The sequence below is a fragment of the Brienomyrus brachyistius genome, unplaced genomic scaffold (genome assembly GCF_023856365.1).
Source record: "Brienomyrus brachyistius isolate T26 unplaced genomic scaffold, BBRACH_0.4 scaffold53, whole genome shotgun sequence".
In the NCBI taxonomy this organism is placed as follows: Eukaryota; Metazoa; Chordata; class Actinopteri; order Osteoglossiformes; family Mormyridae; genus Brienomyrus; species Brienomyrus brachyistius.
The window spans coordinates 1507434-1527512 of NW_026042328.1; the positions used below are offsets into that span (position 1 = coordinate 1507434).

A 20079-nucleotide genomic window follows, 5' to 3' on the forward strand; every position below is an offset into this window, starting at 1 on the left:
TTATTTGTGATCTTAAAATTGCCATGGAGACATAAAAAGCCCCTTGAAACCCCGTCGTATGATTGTGTCACGTGACTGCTCAGACTCCAGTGACAGTTTTAGAGCCATGTACACTTCCTCTGACTTTGTGTGTTTTTTTACATGAAGCCATTTTTATTGTGGTTATTTTTTTGTCTCTCACAGAATGAGCTTTGGAACTGCATCAATGCTTCTCTACCAGGTAAAGCATAAAATAGCCGATGATACAGCCGTCCCTACGCCCCGCGTGGGTGACTCAGCCCTTCCTACGCCCCGCGTGGGTGACTCAGCCCTTCCTACGCCCCGCGTGGGTGACTCAGCCCTTCCTACGCCCCGCGTGGGTGACTCAGCCCTTCCTACGCCCCGCGTGGGTGACTCAGCCCTTCCTACGCCCCGCGTGGGTGACGCAGCCGTCCCTACGCCCCGCGTGGGTGACGCAGCCGTCCCTACGCCCCGCGTGGGTGACCCAGCCGTCCCTACGCCCCGCGTGGGTGACCCAGCCGTCCCTACGCCCCGCGTGGGTGACCCAGCCGTCCCTACGCCCCGCGTGGGTGACCCAGCCCTCCCTACGCCCCGCGTGGGTGACCCAGCCCTCCCTACGCCCCGCGTGGGTGACCCAGCCCTCCCTACGCCCCGCGTGGGTGACCCAGCCCTCCCTACGCCCCGCGTGGGTGACCCAGCCCTCCCTACGCCCCGCGTGGGTGACCCAGCCGTCCCTACGCCCCGCGTGGGTGACCCAGCCGTCCCTACGCCCCGCGTGGGTGACGCAGCCGTCCCTACGCCCCGCGTGGTTGACGCAGCCGTCCCTACGCCCCGCGTGGGTTACATAGTCGTCCCTACGCCCCGCGTGGGTTACATAGTCGTCCCTACGCCCCGCGTGGGTTACATAGTCGTCCCTACGCCCCGCGTGGGTTACATAGTCGTCCCTACGCCCCGCGTGGGTTACATAGTCGTCCCTACGCCCCGTGTGAGTGATGCAGCCCTCCCTACGCCCCGTGTGGGTGACGCAGCCCTCCCTACGCCCCGTGTGAGTGACGCAGCCCTCCCTACGCCCCGCGTGGGTTACATAGTCGTCCCTACGCCCCGTGTGAGTGACGCAGCCCTCTCTACGCCCCGCGTGGGTGACGCAGCCCTCTCTACGCCCCGCGTGGGTGACCCAGCCGTCCCTACGCCCCGCGTGGGTGACCCAGCCGTCCCTACGCCCCGCGTGGGTGACCCAGCAGTCCCTACGCCCCGCGTGGGTGACCCAGCCGTCCCTACGCCCCGCGTGGGTGACCCAGCCGTCCCTACGCCCCGCGTGGGTGACCCAGCCGTCCCTACGCCCCGCGTGGGTGACCCAGCCCTCCCTACGCCCCGCGTGGGTGACCCAGCCCTCCCTACGCCCCGCGTGGGTGACCCAGCCCTCCCTACGCCCCGCGTGGGTGACCCAGCCCTCCCTACGCCCCGCGTGGGTGACCCAGCCCTCCCTACGCCCCGCGTGGGTGACCCAGCCCTCCCTACGCCCCGCGTGGGTGACCCAGCCGTCCCTACGCCCCGCGTGGGTGACGCAGCCGTCCCTATGCCCCGCGTGGTTGACGCAGCCGTCCCTACGCCCCGCGTGGGTTACATAGTCGTCCCTACGCCCCGTGTGAGTGATGCAGCCCTCCCTACGCCCCGTGTGGGTGACGCAGCCCTCCCTACGCCCCGTGTGAGTGACGCAGCCCTCCCTACGCCCCGCGTGGGTTACATAGTCGTCCCTACGCCCCGTGTGAGTGACGCAGCCCTCTCTACGCCCCGCGTGGGTGACGCAGCCCTCTCTACGCCCCGCGTGGGTGACGCAGCCCTCCCTACGCCCTGTGTGGGTTACATAGTAGTCCCTACACCCCGTGTGAGTGACGCAGCTGTCCCAGTACCCTGTGTGGATGACATAGCCTTTATAGGGAAGATAGACTTAATCTGGATGTTGCTTAGGTATTTCCCATTTGACCGCAGGTAATACATAATATGCAGTGTGATCTTTTTCATGTTGCATGGTTTGCTCTGGAAAAATAAATTACAGAAACCAGTGAATGCTTAATGGTTTCCAGACGTTAATTAAAAAAGTTCATTTAAACCTGAAATCAGAAATAGTTGGTCATTAAACCACAACAGGGAGATTCAGTTTTTGAGGAAGGAAATTTTGTATTTCTCCAATGTTCACTATTGTTTTTTCTCAAGTTAGCGTGGTACCGTTTTCAGGGGCGTCCAAAAAATCTGACGGATGGGTGGGTCTCGGATGCTGTGAGCTGGCCATTTCTGCTGAGTGCCGTCAAAACTGCAAGCTGGTGAGCGATCCTGCAGGAGTACATTTCCTCACTGAAATGCCATGTGCATTAAAATGGAAGTTAAAACAAACATACAGAACTGTGCAGAAATCTTAGACAACAAAATTATATTTAAATGGTCTTTATGATATCATACACACTAACTATCTGTTAGTGTGTGTCAGCTTGACCATGGTTTAACCACTCCTTAACTTACTCCAACGGTTCCTGTATCCATCCAATATACCTACAAATTTGCCGAGTCAGCCAAGCTGTACAAGAACTTTGGTCGTGGAAACAGCAGCACGGCATCTCAGCATCAAGCATCTCATCTCGCGTCACCCTTTTTTCAGTCTCGGTCTCGGTCTCAGTCTCAGTCTTGTTACCGAATGCAATAATACAAGATGTCAGTGAAAAGGAAGAGCATGACTTCACCTGGAGGATGAATTTTATAATTTTCTATAACATGTAAGAATTGTGTAAATTAAAACAAAGTTTTCAAGTTGGAGTTTCCCTTTGACCTTTTCTTTATGTGTGTCGAGGCTGATTTAATGGTGCAAAGGTGATATTAAAGAATATTTAAAGATGATTGGCACAAACCAACTTCCAGTACAGCATGCATGGAATATCGGTTAGGCGCTGCTCCTCGTTTGTAGGAATGGAACTCGGTCGTTAAGTTGGGAGTGTAAGTGAGCTGGTGGCAAAAATTGACAAATGTTTGGAATGGCTGGGGTGCCCTGGAGGAGAGGTTAGGGAGCTGACATGGCATTCGTCTCTCTATCCAACAAGATATCAGTCTTCTTATGTTTTTTTATCATATCTCTATTGTTTTACTGTTCATTTGCAAATATTATAATGTTGAATTGTGTGAATTTTTTCTGCGCAAATACACGCTTTTTTAAACATTCTGTTTGATGGTGTAGAACTTCTGCAGCACTGACTGCCTCCATGGTGTGATTACAGGCTCTTCTCTTCTCTGGTCGGTTAGCAGAGTGATGAGTTTTTTTGCCAAGTGAAGTTCACCACCATTTTCACTTGCAGGCATCATCCAGGAATGACATCACAAAAGTATGCAAGAAGGACTCCGAGGTGGGGGTCCACGTCACGCCGTCTCTGACAGCAATGTCGCCCTTAAGCCTCAGCGGAAATTCACCCATCAGAGTAGTGCTCTGGCTTTTACAGCCGCCTAGTATTTGCCGTCGGAAGCAGAATGTTTATCATATCAGGAATGTTTTATGTGCTGTTCAGCTGATGTTTACTTGAAATGAAAAGAGAATGTTGTTTTCATGAAGATACGGTGTCAGTTGCAGAACATGCCACTGTAGTTGTCTGTCTTCAAGCAGTTCATATTATTTTTGTTTACAGAAACCACTTTACAACTGTATCACCAAGAATGAGAGTAAGTTGTGCATTTCAAATACCATGAATATATTGTACTTACCACAATTTCATTTTTTTATCCTGAGTTTAAGGGCAAAAATACATAATGAATGTGTTTCTGCTGGAATTGTTGTTGATTTGTAATTGAATTGCCTCACATTATGAGCTGAAGTTCTCCACTTCAGTGTGCCCTGCCCCCCCCCCCCCCCCCGCCTTCGAGCAGTGAAAACAAGCCTCTGCCGTGTCCAATGAGCTGTGTGCGTGCCTCCAGGGCAGGGTCGCGACCTCTGGCTTGCTGAGAAATGGGCTCATCTGTTACGAAGCTCAGCACTGAATGGAATGCTTGTTTATTTTTTCCTCAAGACCTGGCATGGCAGACGTTTGCTTCTTCCACGCAATGAGGGCCAGTGAGGGTGAAGGTTCCCTTTCCCCATACCTTTTAGCTGTATGGCAGCCATTCTGTGAGGGTGAAGGTTCCCCTTCCCGTCTAGCTGTATGACAGCCATTCTGTGAAGGTGAAGGTTCCCCTTCCCTTCTAGCTGTATGGTAGCCATTCTGTGAGGGTGAAGGTTCCCCTTCCCGTCTAGCTGTATGGTAGCCATTCTGTGAGGGTGAAGGTTCCCCTTCCCTTCTAGCTGTATGGTAGCCATTCTGTGAGGGTGAAGGTTCCCCTTCCCGTCTAGCTGTATAGTAGCCATTCCATGAGGGTGAAGGTTCCCCTTCCTGTCTATCTTTATGGCAGCCATTCTGTGAAGGTTCCCCTTCCTGTCTGTCTGTATGGCAGCTATTCTGTGAAGGTGAAGGTTCCCCTTCCCGTTTAGCTGTATGGGAGCCATTCTGCGAGGGTGAAGGTTCCCATTCCCGTCTAGCTGTATGGTAGCCATTCTGTGAGGGTGAAGGTTCCCCTTCCCGTCTAGCAGTATAGCAGCCATTCTACTTGTTTAGTGAATTGCGCCTGGAGATTCACAGAAATCTTTGAAGGTCACCAGGAAATGTGTTTTTGGACAGGATGCTGTGGAGAGGAAAGCCTGGATAGCATCATTATCTTATATTAAACTCAGAGTTGCAAAGGAAAAGTGTCTCTTTTAAATACACAGTGGGTGGGACTATGGAGCTTTCAGTCATGGGATAATTTAAGCCAGTTGAATGATGAGTTTACAGTAATTTCACCCACCATGGACTTTAAATGCACACTTGCTCCATCAGTAATTAAAACCATGCTTGACGCATCTGTGTCTCTGTGCCTGCGCGTGTGCGGACGTGTGTGTCTCGCACCAGTGGGCTCGGTGTGTTGCAGCTATGCCGGACGACACACTAACTGCCGGGAGTACTGCCAAGCCATCTTCCGCACAGACTCGTCCCCCAGCGGCTCCCAGATCAACGCCATCCTCAGCTACTGCCAGAGCGTCAGTCCCCAGCTGATCAGCTGTGTGGGCAACTACACCAAGTCTTACCCAATCAGGAGCCCCGTGGACAGTGAGTGCCAGCCTCCCATGCTCACCGTCACCCATGAGCCAGTGGTGACTACTGTCTTCTGACCTATGAGAGATGTCAGCTTGCCTGCTGCACTGGCACGGAGGAGAGAGTGGTTTCCTGCCCTGACCTCTCCCTCGTAACCCCTTCCCCCAGGCCTGTACTGCTGCGACCGCGCCGAGGACTCGCACTGCCAGAGTGCCTGCCGCCACATCCTGCGCACGCGCACCACCGAGCAGGAGATCATCGACGAGCTGATTGCCGAGTGCGACCGCCAGCCGCTGCCGCAAGACCCGCTCTGGCAATGCTTCCTAGGGAACGCGCACGCCCCCCAGCCCAGCCATCCTGACACCTCCCCCACTGCCAAAATGGACTGCGCCAAGCTACACTGCTGCTCCAAAGCCAACACCTCGGTGTGCAGGTTAGTGCGACCGAACCTGAGGAAATTTAAGCAAGACCGTGTTTCATGTCCACTTCAAATGCAGCTTCCGCTCAGAGTTGGCAGCATGAGAATGCCCTGAGGCTATTGCCACGGGGTATATGGGAATATATACGCAAGGTATATGGGAATATATACGCAGGGTATATGGGAATATATACGCAGGATATATGTGAAGTATATACGCAGGGTATTTGTGAAGTATATACGCAGGGTATATGGGAATATATATGGAGGGTATATGGGAATATATACGCAAGGTATATGGGAATGTATACGCAGGGTATATGGGAATATATATACGCAGGGTATATGGGAATATATATACGCAGGGTATATGGGAATATATATGCAGGGTATATGGGAATATATACGCAGGGTATATGTGAAGTATATACGCAGGGTATTTGTGAAGTATATATGCAGGGTATATGGGAATATATATGCAAGGTATATGTGAAGTATATACGCAGGGTATATGGGAATATATACGCAGGGTATATGTGAAGTATATACGCAGGGTATATGTGAAGTATATACGCAGGGTATTTGTGAAGTATATACGCAGGGTATATGGGAATATATACGCAAGGTATATGGGAATATATATGCAGGGTATATGTGAAGTATATACGCATGGTATATGTGAAGTATATACGCAGGGTATATGGGAATATATATGCAAGGTATATGGGAATATATACGCCGGGTATATGTGAAGTATATACGCAGGGTATTTGTAAAGTATATATGCAGGGTATATGGGAATATATATGCAGTGTATATGGGAATATATACGCAGGGTATTTGGGAAGTATATACGTAGGGTACATGAGAATATATACGCAGGGTATATGGGAATATATACATAGGGTATATGGGAAGTATATACACGGGTATATGGGAAGTATATACGCAGGGTATATGGGAAGTATATACGCATATGGGAAGTATATCCAGTCAGTCCTTACTCTTCTCAGGAATATCCCTGTGTTGTCTAATTGCTGTCCCACTGATGCATGGCACCCGCCTCCTATCAGGGAGATGTGTCACCACAGTAGCACCAACTGGCGTATGCAGACCATGCAGGAGTTCGACCAGCTGTGCGAGTATAACCCTGTGGAGGCTGAGCTGGTCAGCTGCCTGGCCGACGTCCGGGAGCCATGCCAGCTGGGCTGCAAGGACCTCAGCTACTGCACCAACTTCAACAACAGGCCAGTCTCCCATATGTGCTGCTACTGCACTAGCTTCAATAACAGACCACTCTGTCATACTGCTACTACACCAGCTTCAATAACAGACAAGTCTGTCATACTGCTACTGCACCAACTTCAACAACAGACCAATCTGTCATACTGCTACTGCACCAACTTCAACAACAGGCCAGTCTCCCATACATATTGCTACTGCACCAACTTCAACAACAGACCAGTCTGTCATACTGCTACTGCACCAACTTCAACAACAGGCCAGTCTCCCATACATATTGCTACTGCACCAACTTCAGCAACAGACCAGTCTGTCATACTACTACTGCACCAGCTTCAATAACAGACCAGTCTGTCATACTGCTGCTGCATCAACTTCAACAACAGGCCAATCTGTCAGACATACTGCTACTGTACCAACTTCAACAACAGGCCAGTCTGTCAGACATGCTGCTACTGCACCAGCTTCAACAACAAGCTGGTCTGTCATATATTCTGTTGCTGCATTAGCTTCAACTACAGGCCAGTCTGTCATCCATTCAGTTAGTACACCAGCTTCAACACCACCTTTTACTGCTTGTAGTAGTATTGCAGTGTTTGACATTTCTCACTGCTTGTCTTTGTTTAAATGAACCCACTTTTCTTTCTAGCTTTTCAGCATGCTTTTTAACATGATTTTATCCCATGAATCTCTTAGACTGAGTAATTAGCTGGATATCTGTCCTGCTTTCGCACAGACGGCCTGTGTAGGGAAACAGGCTGATGTTTATTTGTCTGAGTGCACTGTGACAGTCCCCAGTTTGCAATGACCTCACCGTTCCCAGGCTTCCTGCTGAGTTCAGACAGACAAACAATGCTTTGGAATTTCCTTTGAAGGACCTTAGGAGTTGTGTGTCAGAAAAGATCATGGCGTGTGGGAAGGACTGAAGCTTGCTTGTGTTTCCTGGAGTTTAGGAGTGTTACAGATATCAGGTTTGTGGTGAGCAGCTCAGCAGGCTAAGACGCTGTGCCCATCATCAGAAGTCCGCTGGTTCAAATTCCCTGGTCGGTATAGTGATTTCACCATTGGGCCCTTGTGCAAGGCCCTTAACTTCAGCTGGTCCTGGGCCTGGCTGTGTCTGTTTTCTCAATAGTACGTCACTTTGAATAAAACCTTCTGCTAAATATATGAAACGTAATGTAGTGCTAGTGACCAGTCTCACGTCTTTGAAGGCATTTGTACCAGTGCCACCTCTGGCCACCAGGGTGGCGCTCTTTCATACCAGCCGAATTTTGTATTTCAAATGTTGGGCAAATAAGAATGGAATGTAAAGTTGCAAAATATGCACTGGGACCTGTACCTGGAAATGGCCTCTTACCAGTTACATTGGGAATGTTACGAAAGTAGCTTGATCAAAGCTTTAGCAGGAATTATGGCAAATGTTTTCCTGAGGAAGTCTTTAACCTGGAGGGCTGGACCTCGTTCCTCATTCAGAAGCCTTTCATCGCAATTGTGGGTAGTTGTTCTATCTTATTAGCATAGATCATGACTCAGATAAACATAGCCGGCTGGAGGAGGGGGGCTACCTCTCACAATGCTTCTCAGGTTTACCTCACAGATCTGGTGTTAACTCTGCTTTGACTGTCCCCCCACCCTCCCACCAGCCATTCCGATGCCCTTGAGGAGGAGCAGGGTGCTGGACACTACAATCCAGCCATGGAAGCCAAACCAAAGGACCCCTATAAAAGCCGTAGCCAAAAGTTTTGAGAATGACACAAATATTAATTTTCACGAAGTCTGCTGCCTCAGTTTTTATTATGGTAATTTGCATAAACTCCAGAGTTTTATGAAGAGAGATCAGATGAATTGTAATTAATCACCAAGTCCCTCTTTGCCATGAAAATGAACTTAATCCCAAAAAACCCATTTCCACTGTATTTCAGCCCTGCCACAAAGACCTGCTGACATCATTTCAGTGAGTCTTTTGTTAACACAGGTGAGAGTGTTGATGAGGACAATGCTGGAGATCATTCTGTCATGCTGACTGAGTTAGAATAGCAGACTGGATGCTTTAAAAGGAGGCTGGTGCTTGAAATCATTGTTCTTCCACTATTAACGTTGATTACATTTGCAGACATTGTTGCTTTGCACAAAAAGGGCTTTACAGGCAAGGATATTGCTGTTAGTAAGATTCTACCTAAATCAACCATTTATTGGATCATCAAAAACTTCAAGGAGAGGTTCAATTGTTGTGAAGAAGGCTTCAGGGCGCCCAAGAAAGTCCAGTAAGCGCCAGGACCGTCTCCTAAAGTTCATTCAGCTGCAGGATGAGGGCACACTTGCTCAGGAATGGCAGCAGGCAGGTGCGAGTGTATTTACACGGACAGTGAGGCGAAGGCTTTTGGAGGATGGCCTGGTGTCAGGAAGAGCAGCAAAGAAGCCGCTTCTCTACAAGAAAAACATCAGGGACAGACTGATATTCTGCCAGAGATACAGGGACTGGACTGCTGAGGACTGGGGTAAAGTCATTTTCTCTGATGAATCCCCTTTCTGATTCTTTGGGGCATCCAGAAAATAGATTGTCCAGAGAAGAAAAGGTGAGCGCTACCATCAGTCCAGTGTCATGCCAACAGTAAAGCATCCTGAGACCATTCATGTGTGGGGTTTCTTCTGAGCCAAGGGAGTGGGCTGACTCACAATTTTGCCTAAGAACACAGACATTAATAAAGAATGGTACCAAAACGTCCTCCAAGAGCAACTTCTCCCAACCATCCAAGAACAGTTTGATGATGAACATGCCTTTTCCAGCATGCCGGAGCACCGTGCCATAAGGCAAATGATAACTGGATCAGGGAACAAAACATCAACATTATGGCTCTATGGCCAGGAAACTCCCCAGACCTTAATCCCATTGAGAACTTGTGGTTAATCCTCAAGAGGCTGGTGGACAAACAAAAACCCACAAATTCTGACAAACTCCAGGCATTGATTATGTAAGAATGGGCTGCCGTCACTCAGGATTGGGCCCAGAAGTTCATTGACAGCAAACCAGAGCAAATTGCAGAGGTCTTCAAAAAGAAGGGCCAACGCTGCAGATATATAACTTAATATAATTGTCAATAAAAGCCTTTGACACTTATAAAATGCTTGTAATTATACTTCATTAAACCATAGAAACATCTGACAAAGATCTACAAACACTGAAGCAGCAAACTTTGTGAAAACCAATATTAGTGTCATTCTGAAAACTTTTGGCCAGGGCTGTATAGAGATACGTTTATGCACAGTTAAAAAATAATTAAAATGGCAAATTATGCATTTGGACTGTGGAACAGTTTAATTGCTAATGAAGGGATCCTGTTATTGTTATTTTGTGGGTGTGACTCTGTGGGTTTGGATACTGTGCCTGTGATGGTAAGGTCGCCGGTTTAAATCCCAGGGTCGGCGGAGTGATGTCCCCATTGGGCCCTTGAGCAGGGCCCCTAACCTCTATTGCTCCAGGGACCAGCTGACTTGCTCCCTCAAATTGTATGTTGCTTTAGATAAAAGCCTTTCTAAATAAGTAAATGTCTGCGTCCTGAGCCTGCCTTGCAATCCGCACCTGAGCTTCTCTCACACTTGCTCTCACAGGCCGACGGAGCTGTTCCGCAGCTGCAACACGCAGGCAGACCAGGGCGCCATGAACGACATCAAGCTGTGGGAGAAGGGCAGCATTCAGATGCCGCATATGAGCATCCCGGTGCGGGACATCGGCAAGTGCCAGCCAGACATGTGGAAGGCAGTGGCCTGCTCACTGCAGATCAAGCCCTGTTACAGCAAGTCCCGCGGCAGTGTCATCTGCAGGTGGGAACTGCCGTAACACAGGCAGGCGGGTCGGGAGAGACGGGCCGACCAGTACACCTCACACATAGATGGGCGGGTCGGGAGAGACGGGCCGACCAGTACACCTCACACATAGACAGGTGGGTCGGGAGAGACGGGCCGACCAGTACACCTCACACATAGACAGGTGGGTCGGGAGAGACGGGCCGACCAGTACACCTCACACATAGACAGGTGGGTCGGGAGAGACGGGCCGACCAGTACACCTCACACATAGACAGGTGGGTCGGGAGAGACGGGCCGACCAGTACACCTCACACATAGACGGGCGGGTCGGGAGAGACGGGCCGACCAGTACACCTCACACATAGACGGGCGGGTCGGGAGAGACGGGCCGACCAGTACACCTCACACATAGATGGGCGGGTCGGGAGAGACGGGCCGACCAGTACACCTCACGCATAGATGGGCGGGTCGGGAGAGACGGGCCGACCAGTACACCTCACGCATAGATGGGCGGGTCGGGAGAGACGGGCCGACCAGTACACCTCACACATAGATGGGCGGGTCGGGAGAGACGGGCCGACCAGTACACCTCACGCATAGATGGGCGGGTCGGGAGAGACGGGCCGACCAGTACACCTCACGCATAGATGGGCGGGTCGGGAGAGACGGGCCGACCAGTACACCTCACACATAGATGGGCGGGTCGGGAGAGACGGACTGACCAGTACACCTCACGCATAGATGGGCGGGTCGGGAGAGACGGGCCGACCAGTACACCTCACACATAGATGGGCGGGTCGGGAGAGACGGGCCGACCAGTACACCTCACGCATAGATGGGCGGGTCGGGAGAGACGGACTGACCAGTACACCTCACGCATAGATGGGCGGGTCGGGAGAGACGGACTGACCAGTACACCTCACGCATAGATGGGCGGGTCGGGAGAGACGGGCCGACCAGTACACCTCACGCATAGATGGGCGGGTCGGGAGAGACGGGCCGACCAGTACACCTCACGCATAGATGGGCGGGTCGGGAGAGACGGGCCGACCAGTACACCTCACGCATAGATGGGCGGGTCGGGAGAGACGGGCCGACCAGTACACCTCACACATAGACGGGCGGGTCGGGAGAGACGGGCCGACCAGTACACCTCACACATAGACGGGCGGGTCGGGAGAGACGGGCCGACCAGTACACCTCACACATAGACGGGCGGGTCGGGAGAGACGGGCCGACCAGTACACCTCACGCATAGATGGGCGGGTCGGGAGAGACGGGCCGACCAGTACACCTCACACATAGATGGGCGGGTCGGGAGAGACGGGCCGACCAGTACACCTCACACATAGACGGGCGGGTCGGGAGAGACGGGCCGACCAGTACACCTCACACATAGATGGGCGGGTCGGGAGAGACGGGCCGACCAGTACACCTCATGCATAGATGGGCGGGTCGGGAGAGACGGGCCGACCAGTACACCTCACGCATAGACGGGCGGGTCGGGAGAGACGGGCCGACCAGTACACCTCACGCATAGATGGGCGGGTCGGGAGAGACGGGCCGACCAGTACACCTCACACATAGATGGGCGGGTCGGGAGAGACGGGCCGACCAGTACACCTCACACATAGATGGGCGGGTCGGGAGAGACGGGCCGACCAGTACACCTCACACATAGACGGGCGGGTCGGGAGAGACGGGCCGACCAGTACACCTCACACATAGATGGGCGGGTCGGGAGAGACGGGCCGACCAGTACACCTCACGCATAGATGGGCGGGTCGGGAGAGACGGGCCGACCAGTACACCTCACACATAGATGGGCGGGTCGGGAGAGACGGGCCGACCAGTACACCTCACACATAGATGGGCAGGTCAGGAGAGACGGACTGACCAGTACACCTCACACATAGATGGGCGGGTCGGGAGAGACGGGCCGACCAGTACACCTCACACATAGATGGGCGGGTCGGGAGAGACGGGCCGACCAGTACACCTCACACATAGACGGGCGGGTCGGGAGAGACGGGCCGACCAGTACACCTCACACATAGATGGGCGGGTCGGGAGAGACGGGCCGACCAGTACACCTCACGCATAGATGGGCGGGTCGGGAGAGACGGGCCGACCAGTACACCTCACACATAGATGGGCGGGTCGGGAGAGACGGGCCGACCAGTACACCTCACACATAGACGGGCGGGTCGGGAGAGACGGGCCGACCAGTACACCTCACGCATAGATGGGCGGGTCGGGAGAGACGGGCCGACCAGTACACCTCACGCATAGACGGGCGGGTCGGGAGAGACGGGCCGACCAGTACACCTCACGCATAGATGGGCGGGTCGGGAGAGACGGGCCGACCAGTACACCTCACGCATAGATGGGCGGGTCGGGAGAGACGGGCCGACCAGTACACCTCACACATAGATGGGCGGGTCGGGAGAGACGGGCCGACCAGTACACCTCACGCATAGATGGGCGGGTCGGGAGAGACGGGCCGACCAGTACACCTCACACATAGATGGGCGGGTCGGGAGAGACGGACTGACCAGTACACCTCACGCATAGATGGGCGGGTCGGGAGAGACGGGCCGACCAGTACACCTCACACATAGATGGGCGGGTCGGGAGAGACGGACTGACCAGTACACCTCACGCATAGATGGGCGGGTCGGGAGAGACGGACTGACCAGTACACCTCACGCATAGATGGGCGGGTCGGGAGAGACGGACTGACCAGTACACCTCACACATAGATGGGCGGGTCGGGAGAGACGGGCCGACCAGTACACCTCACGCATAGATGGGCGGGTCGGGAGAGACGGACCGACCAGTACACCTCACGCATAGATGGGCGGGTCGGGAGAGACGGGCCGACCAGTACACCTCACGCATAGATGGGCGGGTCGGGAGAGACGGGCCGACCAGTACACCTCACACATAGATGGGCAGGTCAGGAGAGACGGACTGACCAGTACACCTCACACATAGATGGGCGGGTCGGGAGAGACGGGCCGACCAGTACACCTCACACATAGATGGGCGGGTCGGGAGAGACGGACTGACCAGTACACCTCACACATAGATGGGCGGGTCGGGAGAGACGGACTGACCAGTACACTGCAGATAATCTTTAGACTTTACCCTCCTTGAAAGTGTAACACCATGGCTGTTCAGTAACAGGTGGTTAGAGCGAAGCTGACATTTTTTGCTTGATTGCAAACCGGTGCTGTGCTGTGGCCAGGTGACGGACCCTATGGTACCTTGGGTGTGGGTGAGCCTCAGGTAAGGCTCATTTTTGTGTTCGCTGAGCCGTGATTCCAAAAGAACCAACTCAGGATATAAAAGGAATGGAAGGCGGCTTTGGGGAGCACTGGCCGATGCCAGGTCACCTGGGAAAACACAGCATTGAGCGTGGGAAATGCATTTGCCCCCCCCCCCCCCCCCCCCCGCTGACGCCAGTGTTTCCAGTCTGCTGACACTCGGGCTCTGCTCCAGCATTTTCACTTCATTTATGTTGGCTTTCTGAAGTTGTCTGGGCCGCAAATCCAGTGAAACATTAGGCATGTAAAAGTCACTTGTGCCTGAATAAGCAGCTCCCCCCATGCTGAAACTGCCTCTGTCCCTCCCCCTACCCTGTTTTCCTGAAGGTCTGACTGTGTGGAGATCCTCACCCAGTGTGGAGACCACAGCAGGTTCCGTGAGGGCCAGACTCCAGAGAGCATCTGCGATATGCTGTCCCCTACTGACGACCCAGACCGTTGCATCCCACTGGAGAAATACCTTAGTGAGTCTGGGAGGGCAGGGGCCTTTCAGGATTCCAGGTGTACACAGGAAGTGTGTGCTGAAGTGTTTACAGGAAGTATGTGTAGAAAATGTATACAGGAAGTGTGTAGATGAAGTGTTTACAGGAAGTATGTGTAGAAAATGTATACAGGAAGTGTGTAGATGAAGTGTTTATAGGAAGTATGTGTAGAAAATGTATACAGGAAGTGTGTAGATGAAGTGTTTACAGGAAGTATGTGTAGAAAATGTATACAGGAAGTGTGTAGATGAAGTGTTTATAGGAAGTATGTGTAGAAAATGTATACGGGAAGTGTGTAGATGAAGTGTTTACAGGAAGTATGTGTAGAAAATGTATACAGGAAGTGTGTTGATGAAGTATATACAGGAAGTGAATGCAGGAAGTATGTACAAGAGATGTGTGCAGGAAGTATATGCAGGAAGTGTGTAGAGGAAGTATGTGCAGATAATGTGTACAGGATGTATATGCAAAAAGGGTCTATAGGGAAAAATATACAGGAAGTGCATGCAGGAAGTATATATGTAAGGGTGTACAGAGGAGAGTACGAGACGTGTATGCGGGAGGTGCATACGAGAAGAGCAGAGGGCCGAAAACGTCTGGTGTTTGTGTTGCTGCGGATTTGGGTTTATCGGGTGAGCAGACGGCTGTGTTGATGTTCACACTAATTGCCTGATGAGATAACTGGTAACGCCCCCGCTGGCGGTGGAGGATCGCCATCTGCCGTGTGCCCATGAGGTCAGCGGTACGCTCAAAGCCGCCTGCTGAAGGTACACGGCTCGGCGGTAACCAGCGAGCTCACACGGCTCACACACGTTCTACATGCCTGCTGTCTGATTGTCTGAGAAGCGTTTCTGTCGGGGTACCTAGTCTGCTCTTCTGCTGTGAACGACAGAGAACATGAAGTGTCAGATAGTGGGGGCTCTCAACACAGCGCTACTCGAGGACTATGCTCTGAGCCACTGTAACTCTTGCAGCCCCCAGTGCCCTGGGCGACATCACACAGGAAGTATCAGATAGTGGGGGCTCTCACCACAGCGCTACTCGAGGACTATGCTCTGAGCCACTGTAACTCTTGCAGCCCCCAGTGCCCTGGGCGACATCACACAGGAAGTGATTCACCCCTGCAATCCAAACCCCTGTCCCAGCCACCAGCTGTGTGAGGTCAACAGGAAGGGCTGCCAGCCAGGCCAAGACTGTCTTCCCTACTTCTGTGTTCCAGGTACTGTAGCGCCCCCTGCTGCTTTCCTTATTGTACTTAAACCATGAAGAATGTACATTTGTTTCAAAGTAAGTGATTATAAGTTATTTTCACATATCCCATCTTGGTCACTTTTGAGACACACACACATATGCAGGTGATTGAGAGAAGCTTGGGGCCAGAGCACAGGGTCGGTCATTTATCCTGCACCCTGGATGGGCCAGAGCACAGGGTCGGTCATTTATCCTGCACCCTGGATGGGCCAGAGCACAGGGTCGGTCATTTATCCTGCACCCTGGATGGGCCAGAGCACAGGGTCTGTCATTTATCCTGCACCCTGGATGGGCCAGAGCACAGAGTCTGTCATTTATCCTGCACCCTGGATGGGCCAGAGCGCAGGGTCGGTCATTTATCCTGCACCCTGGATGGGCCAGAGCACAGGGTCGGTCATTTATCCTGCACCCTGGATGGGCCAGAGCACAGGGTCGGTCATTTATCCTGCCCCCTGGATGGGCCAGAGCACAGGGTCGGTCATTTATCCTGCACCCTGGAAGGGCCAGAGCACAGGGTCGGTCATTTATCCTGCACCCCGGAAGGGCCAGAGCACAGGGTCGGTCATTTATCCTGCACCCCGGATGGGCCAGAGCACAGGGTCTGTCATTTATCCTGCACCCTGGAAGGGCCAGAGCACAGGGTCGGTCATTTATCCTGCACCCCGGATGGGCCAGAGCACAGAGTCGGTCATTTATCCTGCACCCCGGAAGGGCCAGAGCACAGGGTCGGTCATTTATCCTGCACCCGGGATGGGCCAGAGCACAGGGTCGGTCATTTATCCTGCACCCTGGATGGGCCAGAGCACAGGGTCTGTCATTTATCCTGCACCCTGGATGGGCCAGAGCACAGGGTCTGTCATTTATCCTGCCCCCTGGATGGGCCAGAGCACAGGGTCGGTCATTTATCCTGCACCCTGGATGGGCCAGAGCACAGGGTCGGTCATTTATCCTGCACCCCGGAAGGGCCAGAGCACAGGGTCGGTCATTCATCCTGCACCCTGGATGGGCCAGAGCACAGGGTCGGTCATTTATCCTGCACCCCGGAAGGGCCGGAGCACAGGGTCGGTCATTCATCCTGCACCCTTGATGGGCCGGAGCACAGGGTCGTTCATTTATCCTGCACCCCGGAAGGGCCAGAGCACAGGGTCGGTCATTTATCCTGCACCCCGGAAGGGCCAGAGCACAGGGTCGGTCATTTATTCTGCACCCCGGAAGGGCCAGAGCACAGGGTCGGTCATTTATCCTGCACCCTGGAAGGGCCAGAGCACAGGGTCGGTCATTTATCCTGCACCCCGGAAGGGCCAGAGCACAGGGTCGGTCATTTATCCTGCACCCCGGAAGGGCCAGAGCACAGGGTCGGTCATTTATCCTGCACCCCGGAAGGGCCAGAGCACAGGGTCGGTCATTTATTCTGCACCCCGGAAGGGCCAGAGCACAGGGTCGGTCATTTATCCTGCACCCCGGAAGGGCCAGAGCACAGGGTCGGTCATTTATTCTGCACCCCGGAAGGGCCAGAGCACAGGGTCGGTCATTTATCCTGCACCCCGGAAGGGCCAGAGCACAGGGTCGGTCATTTATCCTGCACCCCGGAAGGGCCAGAGCACAGGGTCGGTCATTTATTCTGCACCCCGGAAGGGCCAGAGCACAGGGTCGGTCATTTATCCTGCACCCCGGAAGGGCCAGAGCACAGGGTCGGTCATTTATTCTGCACCCCGGAAGGGCCAGAGCACAGGGTCGGTCATTTATCCTGCACCCCGGAAGGGCCAGAGCACAGGGTCGGTCATTTATCCTGCACCCCGGAAGGGCCAGAGCACAGGGTCGGTCATTTATCCTGCACCCCGGAAGGGCCAGAGCACAGGGTCGGTCATTTATCCTGCACCCCGGAAGGGCCAGAGCACAGGGTCTGTCATTTATCCTGCACCCCGGAAGGGCCAGAGCACAGGGTCTGTCATTTATCCTGCACCCTGGATGGGCCAGAGCACAGGGTCGGTCATTCATCCTGCACCCTTGATGGGCCGGAGCACAGGGTCGTTCATTTATCCTGCACCCCGGAAGGGCCAGAGCACAGGGTCGGTCATTTATCCTGCACCCCGGAAGGGCCAGAGCACAGGGTCGGTCATTTATCCTGCACCCCGGATGGGCCGGAGCACAGGGTCGGTCATTTAGCCTGCACCCCGGATGGGCCGGAGCACAGGGTCGGTCATTCATCCTGCACCCTGGATGGGCCAGAGCACAGGGTCGGTCATTTATCCTGCACCCCGGAAGGGCCAGAGCACAGGGTCGGTCATTCATCCTGCACCCTGGATGGGCCAGAGCACAGGGTCGGTCATTTATCCTGCACCCTGGATGGGCCAGAGCACAGGGTCTGTCATTTATCCTGCACCCTGGATGGGCCAGAGCACAGGGTCGGTCATTCATCCTGCACCCCGGAAGGGCCAGAGCACAGGGTCTGTCATTTATCCTGCACCCCGGAAGGGCCAGAGCACAGGGTCTGTCATTTATCCTGCACCCCGGAAGGGCCAGAGCACAGGGTCGGTCATTTATCCTGCACCCCGGAAGGGCCAGAGCACAGGGTCGGTCATTTATCCTGCCCCCCGGAAGGGCCAGAGCACAGGGTCTGTCATTTATCCTGCACCCCGGAAGGGCCAGAGCACAGGGTCTGTCATTTATCCTGCACCCCGGAAGGGCCAGAGCACAGGGTCGGTCATTTATCCTGCACCCCGGAAGGGCCAGAGCACAGGGTCGGTCATTTATCCTGCCCCCCGGAAGGGCCAGAGCACAGGGTCGGTCATTCATCCTGCACCCCGGAAGGGCCAGAGCACAGGGTCGGTCATTCATCCTGCACCCCGGAAGGGCCAGAGCACAGGGTCGGTCATTTATCCTGCACCCTGGATGGGCCAGAGCACAGGGTCTGTCATTTATCCTGCACCCCGGAAGGGCCAGAGCACAGGGTCGGTCATTCATCCTGCACCCCGGAAGGGCCAGAGCACAGGGTCTGTCATTTATCCTGCACCCTGGATGGGCCAGAGCACAGGGTCTGTCATTTATCCTGCACCCCGGAAGGGCCAGAGCACAGGGTCGGTCATTCATCCTGCACCCTGGATGGGCCAGAGCACAGGGTCTGTCATTTATCCTGCACCCCGGAAGGGCCAGAGCACAGGGTCGGTCATTCATCCTGCACCCCGGAAGGGCCAGAGCACAGGGTCTGTCATTTATCCTGCACCCCGGAAGGGCCAGAGCACAGGGTCGGTCATTTATCCTGCCCCCCGGAAGGGCCAGAGCACAGGGTCTGTCATTTATCCTGCACCCCGGAAGGGCCAGAGCACAGGGTCGGTCATTTATCCTGCACCCCGGAAGGGCCAGAGCACAGGGTCTGTCATTTATCCTGCACCCCGGAAGGGCCAGAGCACAGGGTCTGTCATTTATCCTGCACCCTGGATGGGCCAGAGCACAGGGTCGGTCATTCATCCTGCACCCTTGATGGGCCGGAGCACAGGGTCGTTCATTTATCCTGCACCCCGGAAGGGCCAGAGCACAGGGTCGGTCATTTATCCTGCACCCCGGAAGGGCCAGAGCACAGGGTCGGTCATTTATCCTGCACCCCGGATGGGCCGGAGCACAGGGTCGGTCATTTAGCCTGCACCCCGGATGGGCCGGAGCACAGGGTCGGTCATTCATCCTGCACCCTGGATGGGCCAGAGCACAGGGTCGGTCATTTATCCTGCACCCCGGAAGGGCCAGAGCACAGGGTCGGTCATTCATCCTGCACCCTGGATGGGCCAGAGCACAGGGTCGGTCATTTATCCTGCACCCTGGATGGGCCAGAGCACAGGGTCGGTCATTTATCCTGCACCCTGGATGGGCCAGAGCACAGGGTCGGTCATTTATCCTGCACCCTGGATGGGCCAGAGCACAGGGTCGGTCATTTATCCTGCACCCTGGATGGGCCAGAGCACAGGGTCGGTCATTTATCCTGCACCCTGGATGGGCCAGAGCACAGGGTCTGTCATTTATCCTGCACCCCGGATGGGCCGGAGCACAGGGTCGGTCATTCATCCTGCACCCTGGATGGGCCGGAGCACAGGGTCGGTCATTTATCCGGCCCCCTGTAAGGGCCTCGCTCACTGGCAGTGTGTTCCGGGTGCAGTGGGTTAACCCGCAGAGCCACACATACTTGCTCATTTACAGCTTCTGATATTGGACATGAGCTAATGTTTCTCGGCACATGTTGCTGCATCCTTAAGCGTAGCTGTGTGGAAATAGGGGAGGTGATGACAGAATGTTTATTTCACTTAGATTTCATTTACATTCTGTGTATAACGTGTCTCTCAATGTGTGTCTCTGTGCTTTTCCATGTATGTGCGTGTGTGCTGCTTTGCATGTGTGTGTGTGTGTGTGTGCGCTCCTGT

At 53.9% G+C, this 20079-nt stretch overlaps 1 protein-coding gene across 1 annotated transcript in view; it reads left to right on the forward strand.

Moving 5' to 3' along the window:
- The window catches only part of LOC125723977 (reversion-inducing cysteine-rich protein with Kazal motifs-like), a 51252-nt gene that overhangs the window by 18861 nt on the left and 12312 nt on the right, over window positions 1-20079 (forward strand). The window contains exons 4-13 of the mRNA XM_049000794.1: window positions 184-220; window positions 2236-2321; window positions 3342-3389; window positions 3666-3699; window positions 4959-5156; window positions 5310-5574; window positions 6633-6812; window positions 10417-10623; window positions 14265-14401; window positions 15498-15638. Of these exons, the coding sequence (XP_048856751.1) occupies window positions 184-220; window positions 2236-2321; window positions 3342-3389; window positions 3666-3699; window positions 4959-5156; window positions 5310-5574; window positions 6633-6812; window positions 10417-10623; window positions 14265-14401; window positions 15498-15638 (1333 nt within the window). The remainder of the gene's footprint in view (window positions 1-183; window positions 221-2235; window positions 2322-3341; window positions 3390-3665; window positions 3700-4958; window positions 5157-5309; window positions 5575-6632; window positions 6813-10416; window positions 10624-14264; window positions 14402-15497; window positions 15639-20079) is intronic.